Genomic DNA, 27,646 nt, shown 5'->3' on the forward strand with positions numbered 1-27,646 from the left:
CAAAGAAGGCATGGATGTTGTAATGTAAGTGTGTAATGGTTGTTTAGCAAGGAGCACTAAAAGCAGAAGGTGAGGTTGGTGGTAGGAGACTTTCTGACCACATTCAGAGCATTCTTCTTCAAAATTCCATTTTGGTGGAAGCTTAGTACTTAGCAAGGCCCAGCAATACCTAAAGTACCCACTTAGATATACAGGTGCTGGTTTTCCTTCAATCTGTCAGGTACTAAAACAAGCTTATTTTTGTTGCCCATCAGTTATTATGAAGGGACAAACAAACATAAGCTTGATTTAGGTAATTCTGATTATAGATGCTAAAATTTTCAATAAATATCTATTTGATTTGAATGCATTCAAACATCATATATACTAATATTTTCAGACTTTTTACCATACAATGTTTACAAGAGAAGGATTCGGGAGACAATTACAAATTATTATTATTTTACAAATCTCCGAAAGCTTTTTATCAGTTTCAAAATTATTTGAATGAAACTATTTTGAATTTACTTAAAAAGTCATATTTTCATCCTTTGACTGAGATGCTCGCATGTATGTATTCTGACTCAACACAAATTCAAACATTAAAATAAAAATAACATCAGAAACATATATTATACAATTTAATTCAATCTAATACATTATTACTAGAAGTAAATTAAAGAGTATAAAATTTTAAAATACATATGCAAAATCTGATGTGCACATCACATTACTTATTAAATTATACAAAAACTGCAGATTTTGAAATTTAAAACACTGCTCAGTCTTTGTCACATGGGAGTCAAACTTCTCATAATTTTATTTTTTATAATGAGTATAAAAATGTCCCAGATATTTCTGCAGACATAAGGAAGCTGGAGATCGCATTAAAATAGATTTCGTTATTTGTCAAAAATAATTTTAAAAAAAAAAAGTTTTACATCGCCAAAACACAACTATTTTCATCATTTAAAGCATTTCAATGATAATTGGGAGTATAGACCAGGGCCAATGATTGTGAAAATTAAGGCTAGGTAAAGGTGTGTGTGTGTGTATATTTGGTTCTGGCAATTACAATAAAAAGAGAGATGCACAACTATAGCAGTCCCATATACAACAAACATTCTACGGCTAATCTTATTTAGTTATGTGAGATAAATACATATGTATGTACAGACATCATTGAAAAATTCCTTTTGGAAAAGAAGTCATTTATTCTGTGCGTATATACAGATGTTATGCAAAATTATGCATGACTGTTTGCCAGGAAATGCTCCAACGGTTGAATGTTGATCTGAACCTTCTGGAGAAAAAGGTGACTGGTGATGAGACCTGGGTCTACGAGTACGATCCTGAGTCGAAGTATCAAAGCTCAAAATAACACACTGCTTCCTCTCCGAAGCCCAAGAAAGCTCGCATGAGCAAGTCGCGTGTGAAGTGCATGCTGATTGTTTTTTTAATTGTGAAGGAGTGATTCACAAGGGTTTGTTGCTTGTGGACAGACTGTCACAGGTGACTTTTATGTTGGAGTGCTCCGCCGCTTGAGGGATCGAGTCCGCCCGGCTTCTGGATTCTGCACCACGACAATGCACCCGCCGACATTTGAGTCAAGTTCAATGTGATAACACTGACGCAGCCACCCTACAGTCCCGACTTGGCTCCAAGTGACTTTTTCCTCTTTTCCCGAATCAAGACAGTCCTAAAAGGAAAGCGATTCGACCCCATCCAACAGGCTTCGACGAGAGCCCTTGACAGCATGACACTCGAGGCCTTCCAGAAGGGCTACGAACAGTGGAAGGCACGCTGTGTTGATGCTGAAGTATTATATTTTGAAGAATTTTAGTCCGCTGTATTTAAATGTCCAATAAATTTCTATTTCGAGGTAAGTCTTTAAACTTTTGATTCACACCCTGTATAATGATTGCATTACATTAAGATATATATATATTTCTTACTTTGACCTAAGCGGGTCATCAGCAGAAAACTGAATATTGAACTGAGCTGCCCAATATTCAGCTGGGAGCAATCCATTAAAATGGATTCCCATATGCCAGCTCTAACAACATTTTTCAGTCCCTTTTTCTGAAAATACATTTGGTTACTTGATAAAAGCTCTAATTTATTGTCCTTGGAAAGTTAGAAACAATATCTCACCTAAACTGACAACACTGTTCTATATTTTGAGTGAATCGTTTTCGCCCTACGTGAATCCAACCATTAGGATCTGGAGGAGCAGATTTCCTGAAAGGTGGAGGAAACATATCTTGTTTACCGTTGCACAAAAAGAAATTTACCAATTCTTTAATAATTCATGAAATCTCAAAATTACTAAAAAGAAATAACTGTTATGAAAAATGGATGCCGCATAGGGTACAAATGATTACGATTCACCACTAATGAATTATCATTTACCTCAAGAAAGAAGATAATTCAGAATTTTCCTTTAGGTTCTTTTGAGTAACAGCTACAGATGAACATTGGTGAAATTCTCTGTTAAAAAAAATAATTTATATGAAATGAAGAATAATAATTTAATGAAATGTACACGATTTGCAAAAATATAAATAATAATGTTTGATTAAGCATGCAAGAATTTATGATTTACCTTGGATCCGTTTCATAGTTCAAAGATGCTACATGCTTTGGTGAAACCAGGCAAGGCTTCCTATGGGAGATAGAAGCATTATGCTTATGAGTAATTTCATATCCACATCCTAAGAAATTAATCTTGATAAAAGCTCTAATTTATTGTCCTTGGAAAGTTAGAAACAATATCTCACCTCAACTGATAACACTGTTCTATATTTTGTGTGAAACGTTTTCGGCCATGAATCCAACCATTAGGATCTGGATGAGCAGATTTCCTGAAAGGTGGAGGAAACATCTTGTTTACCGTTGCACAAAAAGAAATTTACCAATTCTTTAATAATTCATGAAATCTCAAAATTACTAAAAAGGAATAACTGTTATGAAAAATGGATGCCGCATAGGGTACAAATGATTACGATTTACCACTAATGAATTATCATTTACCTCAAGAAAGAAGACAATTCAGAATTTTCCTTTAGGTTCTTTTGAGTAACAGCTACAGATGAACATTGGTGAAATTCTCTGTTCAAAAAATTAATTTATATGAAATGAAGAATAATAATTTAATGAAATGTACACGACTTGCAAAAATATAAATAATAATGTTTGATTAAGCATGCAAGAATTTATGATTTACCTTGGATCCGTTTCATAGTTCAAAGATGCTACATGCTTTGGTGAAACCAGGCAAGGCTTCCTATGGGAGATAGAAGCATTATGTTTATGAGTAATTTCATATCCACATCCTAAGAAATTAATCTTGATAAAAGCTCTAATTTATTGTCCTTGGAAAGTTAGAAACAATATCTCACCTCAACTGACAACACTGTTCGGTTGATCTTTACAATATGGTAACTGGTAGTTTGGCGACATTTTGGAGGCGATAAAGGTTACTACCTGGGACTTTGGTAATAATGTGAGCAGTACTCAGTTCCGATTACGCATTATTTTGCGTGAGGGAAATGAGAGATCATGGGATATGTCATGTGATATTAATAGACGAATTACGGTTCTTTAATCGGAAAAGGGGGGAAATCGGGAAAAAATGTGGAAATTTTGTATTTAGCTTTATTCTGTGTTGTGTGTAACAGTGTTGTTTAATTTTTGGATCCCATGGCCCTAACTAAAGTGAATTCGAAATGGGTATTTAGGCATTGTGATAAAGAGAAGTTTGCTTTTTATTTAGCAGAGGAAGTATGGAGGAAAAATTCGCAGAAAAAATCTTTCAATAATTTTATTGAATGAATTAGAAAAGTGTATCCGCCACGTAATCAAGATTCTGAAGAAGATTAGGTTAGTATTTTTAATTATTTGATGTCATGATTAAGCAGTTTTGTTTGATAAAATTTCTAGCATAAGTGTAATTCGGCTACTAGATTGTTGGAAAAAGTGTTCAGTAGATAAAAAGAAAAGAAACATGTCTTTACTTCGTGAAGACAAAATGGCGGCGGGGAAAAAAAATAGAGGGTTGCTGTAGGAGAGTTGGTTGCCAAATTTTCGCCAAAAAATCGCCAAGTTACTATAATGTAACCACTGTTCTATATTTTGAGTGAAACGTTTTCGCCCTACATGAATCCAACCATTAGGATCTGTATGAGCAGATTTCCTGAAAGGTGGAGGAAACATATCTTGTTTACCGTTGCACAAAAAGAAATTTACCAATTCTTTAATAATTCATGAAATCTCAAAATTACTAAAAAGGAATAACTGTTATGAAAAACGGATGCCGCATAGGGTACAAATGATTACGATTCACCACTAATGAATTATCATTTACCTCAAGAAAGAAGACAATTCAGAATTTTCCTTTAGGTTCTTTTGAGTAACAGCAGCAAATGAACACTGTTGAAATTCTCTGTTTAAAAAATTAATTTATATGCAATGAAGTATAATAAATATCAATTTAGAGCAAAGAGTTCATGAACAAAAAATTATAGATTCTGTAGTACTTCATGCATTTGCATAAAAAAAGCTACCTTGTTTGAAGTTGCTGTTCAGTTTCTGAAGGAGCTTTCACATTCAACTGTGATGGCAGTTTCCTGTGGAATAAAATAATTATGATTACACTTTTCTGCATTATTTTGTAAAAAAACAATTTTAGAGCATCAAAGCTAAAGTCAAGCTGTAAAATGCACTGCAAACTATCCTGTATGCTGTTTTTTCCCTTTATTCTGTAGCTTATATATGTTACTGTTTAAATACTATTTTTCCATAAGCAATTTATTAAATAGAACAGCCACACAGTTTCTGAGGTAAGTTTGACAGCTATGCAAAAATTAAGGCCATAGGGGGATGCGTTTTCTCCCCTCAGCAGTGATGATTCATTAGAAGATGCTCTCCTCTGCAGTGACTTTAGGCAATATTTTCAGCAATCAGAAGATTAACTGCCTAGTAGGCTGTATTATTTTCTTAACAAATATTAAATGAGCAGCTGGTAAGTTATAACATATATACATAAACACTAACAATAATGCATATAGTTAATAAACTCAGCCATTTATGACGTTCAGATTTTCAGAAACCAGAAGAAATACATACTAATCACTAGCAAAAATGCCATTTATTAAATTAAGACTGGCAAAGGACTGATTCTTTTGTACCAAAATATCCTACATGTACATATAAAAATTCTCTGTACTTCATCATTCACTTTCAAATTTGCCGTTATCTTAATAGATGCGTCATTTGCAGCATGTTAGAATCATAGGACAAGGACTGATTTCAAAGTGATGCACTTTAAAAAGATTTATTATAAACACACACAAATATTTATCTGATTGTAATTCTTTGTGCATGAAAGTGATCTGTAGTCACAAGGTTAATGTCTTTTAAACAGCTACAGTTTGAAACAAATTGATGTTTATCACCTGTGTAATCCCAACAGAACATATAAGACAAATAAAATTTACTTGCCTAATTTTTTATTGTGAATGGAAAAATTACTTATTTTCCAAGAAAATATCTCAAGCTTGCCACAGAAATAAAGAATTTATTTCAGAGTTTGGCAAAGTGAAATTTAAAAGTGTGTTTATTATCAAGTAGATTACATGCAAATGTGATTTCTTGCATTGTAGCCTTCAAATAACATGGGAATGGATAGCAAGTTAAACTTTTTTTGCGTGAAACAGAACTTTGCACTGAGTATCTCTAACCATATTTCTACAAACAGAAATAATTTTGCAGTTGAATATGGATTTTTTTTCTAGTGTTTGAGCTTGCATGAGAATAGTTGTGTCATCAACAAAGAAAATTTGAATTTTACAGTGTTGGGAAGAATAATAAGCACATATATAATAAAATAAGGAACTCAGTCTTGGGCCTCTTGTTCTGTAATCTGCCTCTGCACTGAAATGATCCATGACAGATAAAAATTCCTCATTAAAGAAGCCACTACATAAGCATTTGAGAACATTAGAAATTTGAATGTTATTGACTGGGCGATTACGTTCTCCAGCTGTCACAACTAAATGCAATAGCTGCTTTATCAAGGAAGCATTAAGTTTTTTCAAGAAAACAATATACAATTTGTATTCTTAGGCACTGAATTTTACTTGTCAAATTTCATTACTTTAAAAAGAAAAATGAATAAAGATTTTGATAGTTCAACAGTTGCTTAGTATGATTCAGAAATTCATAGCTTGGCTGACAAACAGATTGCTTAAATATTTAATGCCTTGCTGTAAAAATATTTCTTTGTGTTTGAATTTCGAAGAAGGAAAGAAATTATATATATATATACATACCTCGACAGAGCTGATTCAGCAACAACTTCAGAATACAGACGAGACGAAGATGTTAGATGCTGAAGATGTTAAAATATCGCTGCCGCCATCACAGAGAGGAGGAAAATCCAATGAACTTCGAAGCTCTATTTTACTGGTACTTTTGGAACTCTCAGTTAAAAGTTGCGTCAAAACTTGAACAAACAGTGTAGCTAACTGCCGTGTTCCTGCTGCATTCAAATGCAGCCCATCCAGAGCCATGCATCCACTCCAGTCACGAGATGACATGCAGAAGGTTACATTATCCAGCTCTTCACAGAGATCAATCATTTTTTCATTAAACTGAGAACTCTTGTTGTTGACAGAGCGCAGTCGAGGTCGCAATTCGTCTCTCTCATTATAAGTTAAATACTTCGAATCCACTCTGGGCAAAATTCCTGATATGACTACCCGCGCATACGGATTCACTCTACTCACTTCCCGAATTAAACTTTTATATTTTAAGACACTGTCATCCACAGTAAAATCTATATTATTGGTCCCTACATGAAAAAGGATACAATCGTATTCATTAAAGGATGAAATTTTTTTGGTCAACCTTTCTATTGTTATGCCCGGAAACGCGAGAGCATGCAGTTTATTATCATACAGCTGAGACGGTAAATATTGGTACATATATTTAATCATGGAATCACCGGTTATCAGAACCTTCATAGTCGATTACAAGTTATAAAAACCTCAAAATTACAAGCCCGTTACAACACGCCGAACGACCTAATATTAACAATACTACTACGAACAACGATAGATTGAACAAAAGCTTGACTACTTTTGAACAATGCACTTCGCTCTAAAATTTATTCTGGTAACCTTACATTGCATCAGCGATTTTGAAAGGCATCATGGGAAAAAGTTTTTCGGTAAACTTCCGGTATCAGGGACTCAGTTATCTGTAAAATTCGTGCTGTTATCGCTAGTGTGCGTTTTTGTTATGATACTAGGGACCCCAATTTCAGTAAACACCCAAGGGCGATCCTAAATGTTAGTAGTATGTAATTTTGTATATGTGTTATGCAAATTGTTGCTCAGATTCTTTATTGTATATTGTTCTTTTTTCCTCCTGATTGCATTTTGTTTTTACTAGTGGCACTAAGGCGTCGCACTTCGTATTTTGTTTCTCTTGTGTGTACATGTATTCTGTGAAATTGTTGTTAAAAAATAGTTAATTATGAATGGATTAGTAATTAGGTACTTAAGGAAAAAATATGTATTTAACTATTAGCAATTATGTATTTAAACTCTTACTCCTTTAATTATTTAGCACATTCAGTTATATTTCTCATAATTCGAAACTTTTATCATGTTATTCGATGAGGGATAAGGCTATTGCGCCCAGGCACCCTGGTGGTTAAGCACCGCAGTTCAATGTAAAGCTAGCGTGCATATACGTGGCGTGGTATGTTTTTATAGAATGTTCTTTTCTTTCGCTATGTAAATTAAAAATAAATGTTATTGATTAAATTAGTTTATTTGTGAATATACAGAACGCAACCTGCCGTAATTGTGACCTATGGATGAAAAATATGTTACGTTAATTGGTCACATGCTTCGCTAAGCCTTGCTGTGATAAGCCTATCCCACTGTGGCGACTTTGCTTTATTTTGTTTCTGCTCTCCGGAACTATTTCCACATACTAGCGATGCCTCCACCCGATCAGCAGAGCCAAGTAGCGAAAGTTGCACTTCGCTTTCCACCTTTCTGGAAGGCTAACGTGCGGTTGTGGATCACACAATGTGACAATGCTTTCATTTACAGCGGAATTACAAGTGATGAAACGAAATTTTTTGCTCTTATAGCGAATATAGATGCGGAAACTCTGTCGCACGTCTCGGATATCGTAGTAAACCCTCCGGACTCGGACAAATATAAAAAACTGTCTGAGAGGCTCATCAGTGAATTTGAAGATTCTGAACACCAGAAAATTAAAAACTCCTCACTGAACTTCAGTTGGAGGATGAACGGCCTAGTCATCTCCTACGGAAAATGAAAGAGGTTTCTGCTTAATGATGACTTTTTGCAAAATTTATGGATGCAACGGATGCCAGCCCATATCCAAACAGTTCTGTCTGCTTCTTCTGAAACACTTGATGAGCTAGCGATTATAGCTGATAAAGTAGCTGAGGTTGTTCAACCTAGTGCAATCTGTGCTACTTCTGGAGCTGGAACGTCCTTGGATCCCAATGCCATCACAATTGAAACCCTAACCAGGCAGATTGAAGAACTTACACGCCAAGTTTCTGAACTCTGAACTTCCATGCTCGGAGGACAACTAGGTTCCGGAGTCGCTCAACCTCTCGCTCCAGAAAAGGTAATGCTTCCAGTAATGTGTGTTTCTATCATAACCGTTTTTGTGATAAGGCACGCAAGTGTGCTAAGCATTGCGCATACCAACACCAAAAAAAACCTGTAACTCTCGTCTTAGCTGGGATGACGGAAGTATCCAAAAAGCCCAGTCGATTATTTCTTCACGACAGGAAGACTGGTCAAAATTTTTTGATTGTTTCTGGTAGTGAGATCTCAGTGTTACCTCCTGCTCCTAAAGATAAGAGAAACTGTTGTGAAACATTTGCCCTTTTTGCTACCAACAATTCTAAAATTCCTGCATATGGATTTGTGCGCAGACAAGTCGACTTGGGTCTCCGGAAGCCCTTCTCATGGACATTTGTGATTGCTGATGTAACTTCTCCTATCATCGGTGCAGATTTTTTGAAACATTTTAATCTTCTTGTTGATTTGAAACGGCAGTGTCTTATAAATCCTGAAACTGCACTGTTTACTTATGGCAATGTTGCTCACAAAAGCCAACCTTCTATTGTCACTGTTTCTGTTAATTCAGATTATGACTCCTTGCTTTCTGAGTTTCCAGATATAACAAATCCTACTCTAATTAAGCAGACTGTTCCTCATAATACAGTGCATCACATCTTGACCCGTGGACCACCTGTGACTTCAAAACCGAGACGACTCCATCCCAAGCTGCATGAAGCATTGAAATCTGAATTCGAATTCCTCCTGGATCAAGGGATAATCCGTCCTTCCAAGAGTCCATGGAGTTCACCATTGCATGTCATCTCTAAGCAGGATTCTGCAGTTCGTCCGGTTGGAGATTACCGCAATCTGAATTCTGTGACTGAATTTGATAGTTATCCAATTACGTACCTTCAAGACTTTGCTCATTCACTCTACGGTAAATCCATTTTCTCAAAAGCAAACATCTTTGCTTTCATCTTTAAAGCATTTCACCAAATTCCTATTGCAGACGCTGACATTCCTAAAACAGCAGTGACAACCCCATGGGGTCTCTACGAGTATACTCATCTGTGTTTTGGCTTAGTGAATGCACCCCAAATCTTCATGCGCTTTATACACGGGGTCCTAAGGGGTCTGCCATTTTGTTATGTTTATCTTGATGATATACTATGCTTTTCAAATGATGCAGTGGAGCATAAGAAGCACTTGCATGCTATATTTCAAAGACTGAGTACTTATGGTCTCAAGTTAAATGTTTCAAAATGTGTGTTTGGTGTCACTGAGCTGGAGTTTCTTGGTCACCATATAAGCCCAGAAGGGGTTAAACCCTTGCAAAATAAAGTCCAAGCCGTTATACATTTTAAGTTGCCTGAAGCTATTGGTAATTTTTCTAGGCCTAATTAATTTCTATCGTAGGTTTTTGCCTCATGCAGCAGACAACCAGGCTTTGTTAAGTGACGTTTTAAAGGGGTCTTATGGCAAGAAAAATTCGAAGAAACCAATTATTTGGACTTCGCTTGCAACCGAGGCTTTTAAAAAATGCAAACAAGCACTAGCGAATGCCACGTTACTTGCCCATCCTTCTCCAACTGCCCCACTTGCTTTGCGTGTAGATGCATCTGATCATGCTATTGGTGGTGCATTGCATCAGGTAGTGGACTCCAAATTGCAGCCCTTAGGTTTTTTCTCGAGAAAGCTCAGTACAGCAGAAACTCGGTACAGTGCTTATGACCGGGAGCTCCTTGTTGCTTATGCATCCATTCGCCATTTCAGACATATGTTGGAGGCAAGAGAGTTTGTCCGCTTTACTGATCATAAGCCTCTGATATATGCTTTCCGACAAAAGAATGACAAGTGCTCTCCACGCCAGGTGAGGCATTTAGATTTCATCTCGCAATTCACAACTAATATACAGTACATTCCAGGGCCTGAGAATATTCCTGCATCAGTTGATTATTCTGAAATAGCTAAAGCACAAACATTGGATGATGAGTTGAAGTCCTTACTGTCATAAGACACATCCCTGCAGTTAAAAAAAATTACTCTCCCGGAATCAAACATTAATCTATCCTGTGATGTATCGACAGGCAGAGTTCGTCCTTATGTCCCAACACAGTTTCGCCAGGATGTTTTTGCCTCATTACACAACATTGCTCACCCTAGTGTACGCAGAACGCAACACATTGTGCGGTCACGATTTGTTTGGACCAAAATGTTATCGGATATAGCTGAATGGACCAAGTGTTGCATCCCATGTCAAAAGGCTAAAATTCATCGCCATACAAAAGCACCTTTGGCAAGTTTTAAGGAGCCTTCCCAAAGATTTGACCATGTTCATTTGGACCTTATAGGCCCTCTTCCTCCCTCAAATGGTTATTCTTACTGCTTGACTTTAATTGATCGTTTCTCTCGATGGCCAAAAGCTCAACCACTCAAGGATATCTCTGCTGAAACTGTTACAGAAGCATTTTTCACATGCTGGGTCTCCAGGTATGGAGTGCCCTCTACTGTGACAACTGACCAAGGACGCCAGTTTGAAGCTTCACTTTTCCGCTCTCTCACTCATCACCTGGAAATTCAGAGATCCAGGACGACTAGTTACCACCCCCAGTTGAAAGGGTTAATAAAGGAATTGCATCAACCTCTTAAGACTGCTATCAAGTGCCATGCCACTTAGCGGTGGACTGAAGTCCTTCCTGTGATCCTTCTTGCTTTTCGAGCTGCTTTGAAAGAAGATTTGGGTTGCATACCAGCACATTTGGTTTTTGGCACCACCATTCGTCTGCCTGGGGAGTTCTTGGTTCCTGTTGTTGACGGAAACGGTTGACACCACAGATTTTGTCAGCCACTTTTACGTGCACATATGCAAACACTTCGCCCCATACCACCCAAGAGACATGGTGATAGCAAAACCTTTATACACCGTGATTTAGCCACAGCTACCCATGTTTTTCTTCGTCATGATATGGTGAGACGCCCACTTCAACATCCTTATGATGGACCGTTTTTAGTTGTTCGTAGAACAGAGAAGGTCTTCACCTAGACATAAATGGCGAAACTGTACCTGTTTCCATTGATTGTGTAAAGCCAGCTTATGTTCTGAACAGGTATCAACCAATCGCTCCACCATCAACTTCACCTCACCGTTTGCAGGGCACTGTGGTACATGGTTTGCCACTTAATCCATATACCCCATCAAATGATTGTCCATCTGATATCACAACTTCAGCACAGCCTGCAACAAAGGTGCAACCTAAGACTACACATTCTGGGCGTCATGTTCATTTCTCTGTACTATATCGTTGACACTGTGAGGATAGTATGCGGCAACAATGCAACGAACTTTTAAATTAAATGTTCACTGTTTGTGTTTTCATGTATAGCAGTGCTGCAACTAAACTCTGTACTTTTCTCTTAAGTGAACTGATTTGTTGTAGTTAGGTTTCCTCGTGCTTGTGCTGTTATCGCTAGCGTGCATATACGCGGCGTGGTATGTTTTTATAGAATATTCTTTTCTTTCGCTATGTAAATTAAAAATAAATGTGATTGATTAAATAAGTAGTTTATTTGTGAATATACAGAACGCAACCTGCCGTACAGCTTTCGAAATGCGACGCTACGAGCAACGTTTGAAACCAAAACCTAGCAATCATGAATCAGAACTAGTTGCCATTCAGCATAAAGAAATTTAAATATAAATATGAACTACTTGTTTCCATTCAGCATAAAAGAAATATAAATATGAATATTAGCAAAATATTAAAGTTAATTTTATAAAATAATGAAACACATGAGCAAATATATGAAGTAAAAAATAATTATTTCTCATGCAAAAACTATGCCGCTACGCTACTTCCCCACCAGTAACTAAGTTACGTTACGAAGATGAAGAAATAGGTAGTAACTAGCATTGCAGTGTTAACCACTCTCAGAAGAATTTAGAGTCAGTCCTGGAATCTAACAGGTAAACGTCTAGTTCTGTCTATGCGAGAATGTTTTTGATTCACATCTGAATTTGAATCCGATTGCTGAAAGTTACAGTTGTCAGGTTGTGTCAACTGGGAATTTTTCTCAGCTAAAATATATGCTGGTTTCAAACGATCCAGGGATACATTAACATGTTTTCCTTTTATGCTAATAGTAAAATATTTGTCCTTGCAATCAATAACAAGAAATGGCCCTTCATAAGGAGGTTCTTTTACCCGATCTATTCGCTGAAACACGCGAGAACAATTTTTTAAGTCTTTATGTACAAATATACGGTCAGATATATTTTTACGAATTAGTCTAGATCCAACAACTTCCATCCGTTTCTGGAGTTTATTAGCAAAAAAAACCCTCCAATGCTGTCTGGATACTTGGTTCGCTGAAAAATCCAGGAAGTCTGAGACTCTGGCCATAAACTACTTGCCCAATAGAATGATTTGTATCTTCTTGAATAGCAGTACGCAAACACAAAAGTATTGTTGGTAATGTGTCCATCCAAGATATGTTGTGGGCTTTTAATGCTGTTTTTAATGTTCGATGAAGGCGCTCAACTTTGCCATTACACGAGGGCTGGTAGGCAGTAGTGTGTTGTAAATTAATGCCACAGATTTTGGACAAAGCTCGTAATGTATCACTTTTAAATTGGGATCCACGATCACTAATGAGTTTACTTGGCGTTTTGAAACGCGCAATCCAGTAGCTATAAAAGGCTCTTGCGATATTCTCAGCTGAAATATTCTCTAAAGGAATTGCTTCCATCCAATTCAAAAATCTGTCTATGCCAGTAAAACAATAAATATTCTCTTTAGATGGGGGAAGTGGTCCAATGAGATGAATATGGATGAAAGAAAATCTTCCTGGTGGTACTTCAAACTCACCTAATTTTGTTTTGGTATGCCGGCTGATTTTAGCTTTTTGGAAAGGAATGCAGGTTCTTGTCCACAACTGTACATCTTTTTTTATGTTAGGCCAAATGAATTTTGATATCATTAATTTCACAGTCGATTTTATTCCTGGATATGATAAACCCTGAATTCGCTGAAAGACGTGTTTTCTGAAAGCCTGAGGAATATACGGTCAAATATGTTTAGTTGATGTATCACATCACAAATATTTCCCCGAAGGTAGAGAACATAGCTTTAAATTCAAGGAAGTAGTGGTTTGCAAACTCTTCAGTTCTTCATCTTGAGTTTGTTCATCAGCTATTTTATCATAATCTATCGATGAAATCTCATTAACTCTAGATAATGTATCGGCCACAATATTATTCTCCCCTTTTACATATTTGATATCAGTCGAAAACTGGGAGATGTATTGAAGTTGGCGAGCTTGTCTAGGTGCTGCTTAAAGTGTCTAACTGAAAGATATATGCTTAATAATTCTCTATCATAGGTGGTATATTTTTACTGAGTATCATTTAATTTTTTAGTAAAAAATGCTATTGGCTTCCACGAGGAGTTTTCGTATTGTTCCAACACTGATCCAATCGCCTTATCTGAAGCATCTGTAAATAACGCCAGAGGTAGTTCAGAATTGGGAAAAGACAACAGTGCCGTGTTCACCAGGTCATTCTTGCACTTTTCAGACTGTTTTTCAGCTTCTTCAGTTCATTCGATTTTACGTTTGTCCGACGTTTTAGCTCCCTTAAGATACGCATGAAACAATGCTTGATTCTTCGCTGCATCTTTTATGTAACGACGATAAAAGTTAAGTATTCCAAGGAAGGTTATAAGTTCATGAATTGTTTCTGGGTGTTTGTAGTTAGTAATAGCTTGAACTCTTTCTGGCAAAGGACAGGAACCCTTAGGTATAATTAGGTAGCCTAAAAACTGGATTTTTCGAACAAATACTGATTTTAAAACATTAATTCATAACGCAAATGTATGCAATCTTTCGAAAACTAATTTAAGGTAATTTTCGTGTTCTTCATGGGTACTGGATGCAATGAGTATATCGTCTAAATAGGGAAAATCCTATAAGACTTCGTGAATAGATCGTTGGAACGTGGCAGGAGCATTTTTTAAACCGAAACTTATTACGTTAAATTCGTATAAACCGAAAGGAGCGATGATAGCCAATTTACATTTGTCTTCTTCTGCAACGGGAATTGAATAAATCAATTTTAGAAAAAATATTTGTACCTCCTAAAATATGATGAAAATCTTCAATGCGAGGAATTGGATATCGATCAGGTATCATCTGCGCATTCAATCGTTGGTAGTCCCCGCAAGGACGATATGAACCATCCTTTTTCGTGCAAGGGGCTTGACCACTGGGAGTTTGTTGGACATATTATTCCATTGTCAAGCATAAAGTAAAATTCCTCTTTAAGCGTTTTGAATCGAGCTGTCGTGCCTTTGAATAAACGGGTAGTCCATCAGTCGTGATAAAATGTGTAACACCATGTTTAATGTGTGTAGGATAAAGGTTACATTTAGAAATTTCGGGATATTTCGACAGTAAATCGAAAATTTTTATGGATTTGTTTAATGTGGTTACTGCGTAATTAGTGGAAATAGCAGCGACATCACACTGGACACAAAGCTGTGATACGCCATCAATTAATTTTTTCTTATTTCCATCGTAAGCAATTTATATTTGTGAAGAAAGTCAGCTCCTAAAATACCTTTTGTGACATCAGCAATTATGAATGGAATCTGAAAATTACAACGTAATCCCAAATCAAGAGTTAGCGTTTTTATTCCATAAGTGGAAATATCTGTGGCATTAGCTGCATACAGTTTGTATCCAATTTTACATTTACTCTGTGAAGTAGCAGGAATTATGCTTACGTCAGTTCCGCTATCAATAAGAATGTGCAAATTTGATCTTCGGTCACGAACGAATAAACGAAATTTGTGACAATCCTTCATAATTTCTGCAGAAGGGTTTGCCGCTGAACCAACTGCAGATTCGAGTTTTCCTGGTTTTGGGAACTGTTGTTTACCCAAGCACACGGAGGATTTTTCTGGAATACATTTTGCTTCAAATTGAAAGTGATAGAAACAAAGTTTGCCAGTAGGGTCATATCGTTTACGAGATCGGCTTTGAGATTTTGAACGTGAATTACGTAAATCCGAGTCCCTGCGAGCTTATTTGAATTTTTTGTTCAAGAGAGGTGATACTTTGCAACAAATCATTTGCGGCAACGGAAGGAGCATTAGCACTAAATACTTCTGGTTTCCGATTCATATCACTAATTTTATCTGCCATAGACGCTAACTTGGTTACATCTTCATCACTTACTAATAATATATTTTTTATTCAGGTAGCTTCTCCAGCCGTAAAGTTTTGATTAGATTTTCAGACACATCTGTAGTAGCAACTGATCTCAACTTCTGCAAAAGTTGGCTTGGTTTCATGTCTTCAAGTTCGATACCAGTAATGAAACGTTTAATCCATACATTTTCACTTTCTTTGAATAAATGTTTCTTTGAATAAACCTAATTTTAGCATTCGAATATTTTGTGGCACTATCGCTCGTTACAATGTTCCAAATATTTTCGACGAACTTAGGTTCAAGCTGTGAAACTAAATAATTAAATTTCGTTTCGAAACGATATTACTAATTCCGAACTGAGCTTCAACTTGAAAAAACCATATAAAGGAGGTATATTTACACTCACCTTATGAAGCTCCGGTGACTGCATCGTATCTTTCATAGCAGTTTCAGAAGAGTCATTTGTTGACATTTCAAAAATTAATCAGGGTCACCACGATGTGGCCTTGGCTACTAATGTTTAAAATTACTTTATGATTAGGAACAGCATGAATTAAGAACAAATAGCTAAGTTTATTGCATTTTTTTCCAGCTATCAAAATGCGACACTACGAGCAACGTTTTGAAACCAAAACCTAGCAATCATGAATCAGAACTAGTTGCCATTCAGCATAAAGAAATTTAAATATAAATATGAACTACTTGTTGCCATTCAGCATAAAAAATATAAATATGAATATTAACAAAATATTAAAGTTAATTTTATAAAATAATTAAAGACATGAACAAATATATGAAATATAAAATAATTATTTCTCATGCAATAACTAGGCCACTACAATGCTGGGAAAAAAAAGTTACAGTATTAAAATGCATCGCATCAAGGTATTTAGCATGGAATACAAAGTAATATGTACGCTTGCATCCTGAGACACAACAGCAAAAGACCCATAACATCAAACAAAAGTATATATTGATTTAACTAAAGCAACTTATGCTATTTTGTTTCCCAACATTTTCATACATTTTTCAAAAAACAGCAGCAGACAAAGCACATAGAGCCACACACAATACAAGACCACAACCGCACACACACATAAAAAAGTATATATTTATATATATATATGTGTGTGTGTGTCTGTCTAAATTACAGAGTATATGTATTAAAAACTTAAATTAAACATAGTAGTATTTATTAATTTAACTGTCATAATTTATTACAAGTTTAATTATTTTACTATCATAATTTATTACTAGTTAATTGATGCTAGTTTAACACAATGAGGCACACTGTTATTCATATAAGCTCATACTTCTAAGAATTTATTTAAGGCAGTGAAGAATATTCCATCCTTTACATATGGACATTTAACAGATAGCAAGGAACAGTACGAGGAAAAAAAATCAGTGAGGTATAATATTATTTAAAGGCAAAAATATATTTCAGTGATCTAAAAAAAAGAAACCAAAAGATCCGAGAGGGAAGTAGCGCGATGCCCCAAATCCTCAATTTTCCCTCTCACGAGATTCCTGGAAACAAGATAAGGGGGCTTTGTAAGTGGTGACAGAAGTGAACTGATAACGTTGGCTTCTGTTTGGAATTATAACCACAAAGAAAGCCACAAGCAATGAGCAATTTCAAGTATTGTGTAATGCTAAGAACTGATGAAAATTAAAATTTATTGATTTAAAGGCACTTATTTATAGAAATTCGATTTAGTTTAGATGAAAGAAGGGTACTTATCTTAAACTTACAGGCTCTTGTAGTATATCCTCACATTATCCGCTGTTTCATTCTCATCAACGTGGGAGCTGAAATGGCATCCCATACCATAGCTCCTGGTTGTCTCGTTGACAGTATCCAGATGGGTATGCATTGCTGTTCTGAACATCTCTAGACATGTCTTCGCTAGTCGTCGGAACTCACTTCGAAACAGGACTCATCCCTGAAAGCAATTATATTCCAGTCTGTTAAATCCCAGGTCGAATACCTCCGGCACCGCTGGTTAACGGTGGTTAACGGTGCTTAACGGTGTGCAATGACGATGGGTAGCCGGCACAATGCCTTCTGTAACTTCAGCCCCCGTTTCCAGAATCTCATTATGACTTGTCATTGCACTGATGTTCCGGCTACACGTCGTTCGGACGATCACTTTGTCCTCGCGTTCTACCGTCGCTTTTGCTCGACGTTACATTCTTGACGCTCTCTACAACCATGGTTCACCCATTCATGTTAACATCATAGAATGGTCTCATCGCTCGGATCCAAATATCTAGCTATGGTGCGGCCACCCTCATTCCTTTATTCTTTAAATAGTGACATCTGCTCATACTTTTGACGAACCCGTCTACAAGACGTTGGTACAGTCCACCTAGATCGACGGACCCATACTCACATGGAAGTTATGCATTATCAGTGGAATATCTTCCGTTTTATGTACCATCCGTCCATAGCTTAATTGGCAGAGCAGTGGAGTGTAGAGGTGTTGACACAGCTATCCATTTCATCTGGATGCTCCGCTGGAGCTCCATAGCTTGTCAATCATTCAACACTAAATGTTAATCATTTCCATATTCGTCCATACGCAATTTCTACCTATTTGGATAACTTCTCAATGAGTCGATTTCTATGTGATAGGCTGTATGTATACCGGTATGTACGTACGATAGATTTCAATTTATTTGCAACAGTACTTATTTGTCAGCTGATAACATTACGCTACTGCCTATTAAAATTGCAACATCATGATGGCGACTTGCAATAAATGTCAAATTTACACGAACCCCAAGTACGGCATCCTGGATATAAGAACAATTAGCATTCCAGCGCAAAGCATGTATGAGTAATACCATCTGCATTGCATATAAGTGGGGAAAAATTGAACAACGGGTTTTTCATTCAGGAATCGTATTTAAGCGTTAGTTGCTCGGATTAAGATTATATTACGCCCCCTATAAAAAGAAGAAACTCTTACTAGTATGCATTGGAATTCGACCACGGCAAGATCGTGGACTCTTTGGACTACGATTCATTCTTCCGTGACATTGCTGCCCGTGTTGGTCGGGATCCAATGACTGTAAGGCGAATATAAGATCAATGGGTCCATATTGAACGCCGTGCAAAATCTCATATGCCTTGGGGCATTAAAACCCGAGAGAACGTTGCAGGCAGTGAGATGACGTCTGCAGCACCATCGACAGTCAGCACGGTGACCACTGTTGCTGCTTCCCATGACGCTACAACAGAAACAGGTGCACCTACAGTGGACGTCATCGACGACACTGGGCACAGGAGTGCACCATGTCGTGATTCAGACGAAACCCATTCTGCGTACAGCATGATACGAACGCATTCGTGTGCGGAGGCACAGAGGAGAATGACATTGCCAACTTGCATTCGTGAAAATCACATGACCCCAGCACCTGTTGGGCTGGTATGAAGTGCCATTCCGCCTTCATCCTGGTTACGTCTTATTCCCATAGGACTGGCTAACCGTAACTGGCATCCATGTTGTTTGGTGTGTGTTTTGGTCTGGAAAAAAAGTCTTTGTATTTCGGTAAACTTTAATTTTGTGAATGTGAAAGTGAGTTTTTTATATCCATCTTTCATTCCGGTTTCTGAAAATGTGCATCTTTTGACTGGATGAGTAAAACTGAGAAAGTTAGAAGTGTAAAAATTTCTACGTGTCAAGCTGCTCATTAGCATACGCATGTGAGTACTTTTGCTTAATTTTGAAAGACCATGCAAGTGGATTTATAATGCATAGTTTTTAATTATATGCTACTTTTGAATTACGTGCTTGGTCTGGTGCTTCGGATTTAAGTACTTTGAAAGTTACAAGCCTTTTTACGTTGAATTTCTGAGTGGCTCATTTGCATACATTTGTAAAGTTTTTCTGTTTATTTGAAGTTTATACACCATGTAAATATATAAATTGATTGTGCTTTCATTCTATACACATTTGTGGATATTTATGCAAAATTTTACTCATTTGCAACAAGTCTTTTAAGAGATATAAGCTTTTCAAACTTCGAACACGGCTAATAATGGATGCCTTTATTTACAATTGAGGTTTTGGTGCACCATTCAGTTAGTCTTTCTGCGTGGGATGGCGAATAATGAGCTGGAAGTTCTTGAAAAAGAAGATAGAATTTCAACGGTATCAGAAGATACTGTATCTTATATCGCTGACAACGTACTGTCCTTTATTAATGAAAACTCTAAAGAATTGGATGAAGTTTTAGGTAACCCATCCGATAAGGTGAACAAATCTGTAGGTAATAAAATTAGAGAAATATTTAGAAAACTGCATAATGCAATGAATAGTGTTCTTATTGAAAATGGTGAACTAAGAGGAAGATTGGCCGAAAGAGAAAATATAAGAGGAAAGCATAAAAAGCAAGCTGCTACTTATGCAGAAAAAGTTCAACAAAGATCAAGATCACAATCTAGAACAAAAAGTTTTAAGAAACAAGAAGTAGAATTTGTGACTCTAATATATCCTAAAGAAAGGAATCAAACTTCTGAACAAGTAAAGGAGAAATTAATTAAAAACATTTCTCCAACTGATCTTAAAATAGGTGTGCAGAGTGTACAAAAAATAAAAAATGGTGGAGTATTGATTAAGGTCACTAAATACGACGATTTGTCAATAATTGAAAATGCAATAAGAGAAAATAGTACATTGAAAGAAGAATTGGATGTAAAAAGACCTAAGAAAATACATCCACGAATTATGATTTATAATGTTGATCCTGCTTTGAATGGAGAGGAAATAAGGGATTTACTGAAATCTCAGAATGTCGTTCTCGAGAATGCGATTATAGAACCGAGATTCAATATGAAATCAAATATGGGATGTCATTGGATCGTTTCCTTGGACCCACAATCATTTAATCTGGTTATGAAAGACAAGAAAATTTAAAAATGGACAAGGCACCAGATTAGAGAATATAAAAGAGTTACCAGATGCTTCCAATGTTATGGTTTTGGACACACTAAAAAAGCTTGTACAAAAACCTCTATTTGTAATAAATGCAGTTTAGAAGGTCACTCTCAAACTGAATGTACCGCAACAGATTATAAATGTTATAATTGTACAATAGCAAATTCGAGATTTGGACTGGGCCTTAATACTAAACATGAAAATACATTTAAAGAATGTCCTTGTTATATTAGACAAGTTGATTTATTGACCAAAAAAAATTGATTATGGCTTGTAAATCTCATACAATTAAAATTTGTCAAATCAATTTACATCATGCAATCAAGGCCACAGAACAATTGAGAGTTGAGGTTACAGAAAGTGATACTGATCTGATCTGCATACAAGAACCTTATGTTTATCAAGGAAAGATATATGGTTTACCAATAAGTGCCAGAGCATATTATAATAAAGGTGAGAACATAAGATCTGGTGTCTTTGTATTCAATGAAAATTTATCCATTTTACAAATTTATGCTTCTAAAGACATAGTTGCTGTTTTGGTGGATGGAAAAAGTCCTTTTCTCTTGATTACATGCTTTTTTCCCCGTCAGAAACTATTGATGATCATTTACGTTGTTTGTCTTCTTTGTTTGATAGATTTAAAAATACTTCATTAGTAATAAATGGTGATGTCAATTGTAAACATCCATTGTGGGGCCAAAACCACATGGATTCAAGGGGAAAAAAAATTAGCAGAATTTCTACTTGAAAATAACTTTGTTGTAAACAACAATAGAAACAGTTTTCCCACATACTCTTCAGTATTGGGAAATTCATGGATTGATATTACTGCTTCCAGATTGATTAAAGACATTGAGATATGTAATTGGCAAGTTTCTGATAAAATTAGCCTTAGTGATCATAATTATATTCATTTTGAGATTAGAAATGTGATAATTGATGATACACAAAATAACCAAATTAAGTTGAAGAGATTGAACTGGATTGCTCTAAAGGAGCTTATGTTTGAAAATTTTTCTGGCATTGAAATCAATGAAGATATAGAATCTCAATTACATGAAATTAATTATATCATATGTGACATATGTGAAAATGTTCGGTTTAATTATAACGATACAGGAAAAAAGAAAAACTATTCTCCATGGTGGAATAATGGATTAAATACTGAAAGGAAAAAAGTTCGGCTTCTAGAAGAAGATTTCAGAATTCCTGTGGCGAAGATAGATTAAATTATAAAAAAATTTATTGTAAACATCTTGCAATATATAGAAAGAACATTAGAATTGCAAAGGAAAATCACTGGATTAAAATACGGGATAAATTGTCTCTGCAAAGTCCGTTTGGCACACATTTTAAAATTGCCACAGATAAGCAGATGAATCCTGTCACTTTTACTGCTATCCGTAAAAGTAATGGTACTTACACAGAAAATATAGAAGATACAATAAAGGAAATTATGAACTTCCACTTTATGGAAGATAAAGAAGAGGAGGATGAAAGTGAACATCGGGATATCCGAAGGAAAATAAAAGTTGATTTGGAGTCTTTTAATGATGTTTTGTTTACTGCCGATGAGCTTTCTGCTGCTCTGGAGAGTATGAAAATGAATAAAGCTCCCGGTCATGATAACATTCCTTTGGAAATTTATAAAGAACTTTATTATGTAAATAGGAAATTCATTTTGGATCTATTTAATATTTGTTTTCAACAGGGACATTTTCCTGAGACATGGAAGATTGGCAAATTGGTTTTGCTTTTAAAACAAGATAAACCTCCTGAGCAAGCGGCTTCTTACAGGCCAATTTGTTTATTACCCACTTTGGGTAAAGTTCTCGATAAATTGATTAACAATAGGCTTGTTTATTTTCCTGGTAGCAATAATCTACTATATGCAAATCAATATGGATTTACGCCAGGAAAAGATACTATCTTGGCAATTAATAATATTATTGACACTATAAGAATTAATAAGATAAAGAATTTACATACTACTTTGATTGCAATCGACATTAGCAAAGCCTTTAATAGCTTATGGTGGCCCAGCATCAAATTAAGACTTCTAGATTTAAAATGTCCTCAAAACCTCTTCAATATTATTAATAGTTATCTAAATAATAGGAATTTTATTTACAGAAGAAATAATATAAATATTGAGAAATATTATAATAAAGGTGCTCCTCAGGGTTCTGTTTTAGGCCCTACACTTTGGACCTAGTGGCTGATACTGCCTTACAATTGAAATTTGAAAAGGATGTATTTTTGCAGGCTTATGCTGACGATTTTGTGTTGGTGATTTCTGGAAGTAATAGATTAATTATAGAAGAAAAAGCAAAGAATGCTCTAGATAAACTTTATAACTGGTGTAAAGTAAATAAGCTGGATATTAGCCAAGATAAAATGGCTATGATAACAATCCCAAAAGGCTCAAAATTAATCAGATGACCTTTATTGACGTGGAATGGAAAAAGAATCCGCAACGAAAAAACACTTAAATACTTAGGTATAATTTTGGATACAAATTTAAGTTGGTTGCCACATTTAACTAAATTGAAAGAAAAAATTTTTAAGATTATGAATAAGATGAATAGATTATTATGTATGGATTCTTTTAAAAGTAAAAGTATTTTAAAAGAGTTATACAATAGAGGAATTGAACGAATAATCTTGTATGGCTCACCCGTTTGGTGGACTGGAACGGAAAGGGTGAGAAATAAATTGCTACAGATTCAGAGGGTTGCAATGCTACCCATTACGGGATGCTACAGAACAGTCTCTACCACCAGCCTACAGGTCTTAGCTGGGGTTATGCCTATAGACTTAGTAGCTGAAGCTGAAACGCTGATTTATAAAGCTGTTCATATGAAGAAGAATATAGATTATTGTGACCTGAAGATTTCTAATAGAGAAATTGATCCAAAATTATAAAAGTTTCATTTTCATCCGGCACAATTTAAAGAGGTTACCTGGAAGACACTTCTTCCAACTGGTGTTGGTTTGGAATTATTCTCTGATGGCTCCGTGATTGATAAAAATGTTGGAGCAGCATTTGTTGCTTTTGCAAATAATAAATTTGTATATAAATCTAAATTAAGATTGAATAATAATTCAACTATTTTTGATGAGAACTTATTGCCTTTGAATATGCCATAAGATGGGCTAATGAGGAAGAAAATGAGAAATATATTACAAATTGGGAGATTTCGGTGTTTACAGATTCCCAGAGCATCCTTAGAGCTCTTAATTCTAGAAAATGTTTATCTGCAAAAGTAGATAAAGTCAGAAATTATATTCACAATATTAATTCAAAAATGAAATTACATATAAATTGGATAAAAGGACATTCGAATATTTATGGAAATGAAGCAGCAGATTCTGCTGCTAAGGAAGCATGCTATAATACAGATATTGATATCACGGTTCCTTTATCTCTTAATTATATTAAGAGTGTACTACATGACAAGATTCTCCACACATGGCAACAAAGATGGCATTATGACAAAACTGGACGAAAGGTTTATAAAATATTTCCTGTTGTCAAAGAGCAAAGATTAAGTTACAATAGATTGCTAAATTAATTGATAACAGGACATGGCCAATTTCCAGAATATCTAAAAAGGTTTCATGGGGAAAGATACTCATTGCCGATGTGGTCAGGATGCATCTGGAGCATCTAATGGACATTACATTTGGGACTGTGCCTTAACGAAGGAAATTAGAGGAGAATATTTTCAAAATATATCTGTAAATAATGAAAAATATCTATATAGCAATAATAAAGCTAAATTAGGACTTATAAAAATTATTACCAATTTGAATAATTATGTATATTTCGACCCTTTTGTTTAATTGCTTAAATTTTTTAGTTGACTTGCATAAATTATAATGTAATTTGTATACATACAATGTATAATTTACTGAAAACTGTAAATGCTTATTGTTCGTTAAGCTAGGCAATATTTGTATTTTATAATTGTTGTTTAGGTTAGCAGTTGTCTTGAGTTCAATTTAGTCATTTTATGTTAAGAAATAGGTGGTTTCTATTCTGAATGAAGGTCGAGATGACCCGTTGGCAACGCCGACACATCTCCAGCGGAGGATGAGTTTTTGGATAAGTAGTCCTTATTCTGTTGTAGTGTTTATCCAGTTATCTTTCAGTTTGTTTCTTTTAAATTGCCGGTTGTGCCAATTTTGGCGGTACGGCTTATTTTCTTAGATTAGATTAGATTATTCCCCTAACCGGTAATATGGGCAGACGTCTTTACATTTGATGTGTTAATGCCCATGCCTGTGCCCTGTCTTCAAGGCCTGCGTGACGCCATCATTCAACAAGATGATACATGACCTTATGTTGCCTGTGCTGTCCTGAAGTTCCTTGAGACAGAATGTGTTCGAGTGTTGTCCTGATCAGCACATTCTCTAGATCACTCACTCATCTCATCATGGGTTGCCGGGAGATTGCCATGCCATCACTGGCCAGAAAATAGAATTGAAGCTGCATGGAATGAATTACCCCTGTGTTTGCCATTCGAGCTTAGTTCGTTTAGATGCTCAGCCGGATTACAAATGTTGCTGCTGCAGAGGTGTTAGCTTTATGTACTGAATTGCGCATGTTATTAACCCCATACCACTTGTTAATTTAATCATATCTTCCTCTCATTACATTAATAAATACGACGTCTGCAGCACCACGGACAGTGACCACTGTTGCTACTTCCCATGACGCTACAACAGAGACAAGTGCACCTACAATGGACGCCATCGACGACACTGGGCACAGGAGTGAACCATATCGTGATTCAAACGAAACTTATTCTGCGTACGGCATGAGAACGAACGCATCCGTGTGTGGAGGAGAATGAACGTTGCCAGCTTGCATTCGTGAAAGTCATACGGGCTCAGCACCTGGCGTGTTGGCATGAGGTGCCATTCCACTTTCATTCTGGTCACCTCTTGTTCCCATAACCGGTAATGTGGGCAAATGTCGTTACATTTGTGATGTCTTAATGCCCGTGCCGTCTTCAAGGCCTGCTGGACGCCATCTTTCAACAAAATGATGCACGAACTTATGCTGCTCTGTTTGAGACAGAATGTTTCCGAGTGTTGCCCTGATCAGCACTTCCTCCAGGCCTCTCACTTATTGAGAACATCTTATCATGGGTTGTCGGGAGATTGCCATGCCATCATTGACCAGAAAGTAGAACTAAAGCTGCATGGAATGAAGTACCTGTATCACCTTAGTTCAATTAGATGTTGAACCGGATTACTGGCTGCCAGATGTGTCGGCTTTCTTTACTGAATTCCGGATGTTATGAACGCCAAACCACTTGTTAATTTAATCATATCTTCCTCTCATTATATTAATAAATACAATACATACGATAAATATGATTCTGTTAATTGCTTTGCTTCCTGGTATAGAAAGTTTAATGAACAGCACCGTATTTGTTATCTTCTTATGAATCTGTACTACAATCTAATTTTTTGAACCGTCGATATTTGCATCTTTGTATCAGAATCTATCTTATATTCAGGTCCAGTTCTGTTAGGTGCGCAGTGCGTGCATGCAAAAAGGCCACCAGATCCCTAGTTCGACCTATAGTGTATTTTGAGGAATAAAATCCAAACACTTGGTTCTGTATGAATTTGGTGTTTCTATGCTGTTGGTATGTATAGGGCTGCCCAGGCGGTATAATGGTTAATGACGCTGAATGCCATAGTGAAGGGTCTGGGTTCGAATCCCGAAGAAGGCGTAGCTATTGGTAAACTTATAATATCTTCACATTATAAGCCACCATGTGCATGGATGTTTGTCAGCTTATAATGTGAAGCTATTATAAATTTACAATCATCCATGCTTTCTGCATGCATGAAGCAAGCGAGCACTCAAAATACAAGGCAAGCCGAAATTCTCTCGAGAAGCTGATAGTAGAGGAATAAAAGTTGGGAGACCCTCGGAACACCCGCAGGGTCATCTTCCATTAAAAACTGAGATGCAGTTTACTTGTTAACAAGACTCAGCAATACAAAATGTACTTTCGGGAATGGACGGGTGCTTACCAATTAACTTAACCTACAACTGCCTTTTCCAGTTGGGATGTTATGAATGAAATTTCTATATGATAGAATATGTGAAAAGATTTATTTCCATAAAATTAAAGAGTGTTTTTAAACTTAATAGTCCTCAAATAATATTAAAAATGATTATTAACGGAAACCTAGTGAGATATACCTAAATTTATTTACAACCTCTCCTGTATTCCCGAAAATTCTTATAAATTCTGTTAGTACAGGAAGTTTTCAAAGCTAAAAATTAAGAGCAACATAAATAAATGTACAGTGTGGGGGGGGGGAATCCAAAATGATTTATATAGTTTTTTTGTGGTCAGTACAAAATCTTAATTTAGAGTGAATTAGTTTCGATGTTGTTTGACTGATTGATAAATGCCACTCTAAAATTATATTGGCTGGTTAAATCTCGGATTACAAAACATCACCAGCATTATGTAGACAGACTAGACAGACATTACTAGAAAAGTGTATGTAGGAAGTCACTTGACATGGATTAAAAGAGGAATGACGCAGTCCAGAGAGGTTTATTATAAGCAGTTACTAATTTTAGTACAGAAACTGAAAATACCTACTAAATTGAAATGATGAGTTAAGGGCAAAACAAATTTAAATTAGAATTTTGATTTACATAGTTTTTATCTATTAATCTCTGGATACACACTTAACAATATACAAGAAACATTAAAAAATTAATATTTTATTTTCTGAGGTATTTTTTAAATATATATGCGGAAAAAGACTTTACTATCTATAGTTCAGATTTCAGACACTAACTGTCTGCCTAAAGAGATTTGGATTTATTAAGTTATGGAACAGTGTGC

At 35.9% G+C, this 27,646-nt stretch overlaps 1 protein-coding gene and 1 long non-coding RNA gene across 2 annotated transcripts in view; both read right to left on the reverse strand.

Annotated features, from left to right (window-relative positions):
• Window positions 1-27,646, reverse strand: part of LOC118190335 (uncharacterized) — a 78,031-nt gene that overhangs the window by 22,700 nt on the left and 27,685 nt on the right. Inside the window, exons 2-9 of the mRNA XM_085826292.1 lie at window positions 23,720-23,912; window positions 8,739-8,886; window positions 6,352-6,832; window positions 4,545-4,607; window positions 4,346-4,423; window positions 3,206-3,265; window positions 3,013-3,090; window positions 2,760-2,843 (exon numbers count right to left, since the gene is read on the reverse strand). Of these exons, the coding sequence (XP_085682418.1) occupies window positions 2,760-2,843; window positions 3,013-3,090; window positions 3,206-3,265; window positions 4,346-4,423; window positions 4,545-4,607; window positions 6,352-6,832; window positions 8,739-8,886; window positions 23,720-23,912 (1,185 nt within the window). The remainder of the gene's footprint in view (window positions 1-2,759; window positions 2,844-3,012; window positions 3,091-3,205; window positions 3,266-4,345; window positions 4,424-4,544; window positions 4,608-6,351; window positions 6,833-8,738; window positions 8,887-23,719; window positions 23,913-27,646) is intronic.
• Window positions 91-2,646, reverse strand: LOC146994031 (uncharacterized). The gene is made up of 3 exons (XR_015043970.1): window positions 2,585-2,646; window positions 2,392-2,469; window positions 91-2,220 (listed from the first exon to the last, which is right to left on the reverse strand). It is a non-coding gene; the product is annotated as an uncharacterized LOC146994031 (long non-coding RNA).

The sequence above is a fragment of the Stegodyphus dumicola genome, chromosome 11 (genome assembly GCF_044657685.1).
Source record: "Stegodyphus dumicola isolate Sdum_Otavi_A_Nest chromosome 11, ASM4465768v1".
In the NCBI taxonomy this organism is placed as follows: Eukaryota; Metazoa; Arthropoda; class Arachnida; order Araneae; family Eresidae; genus Stegodyphus; species Stegodyphus dumicola.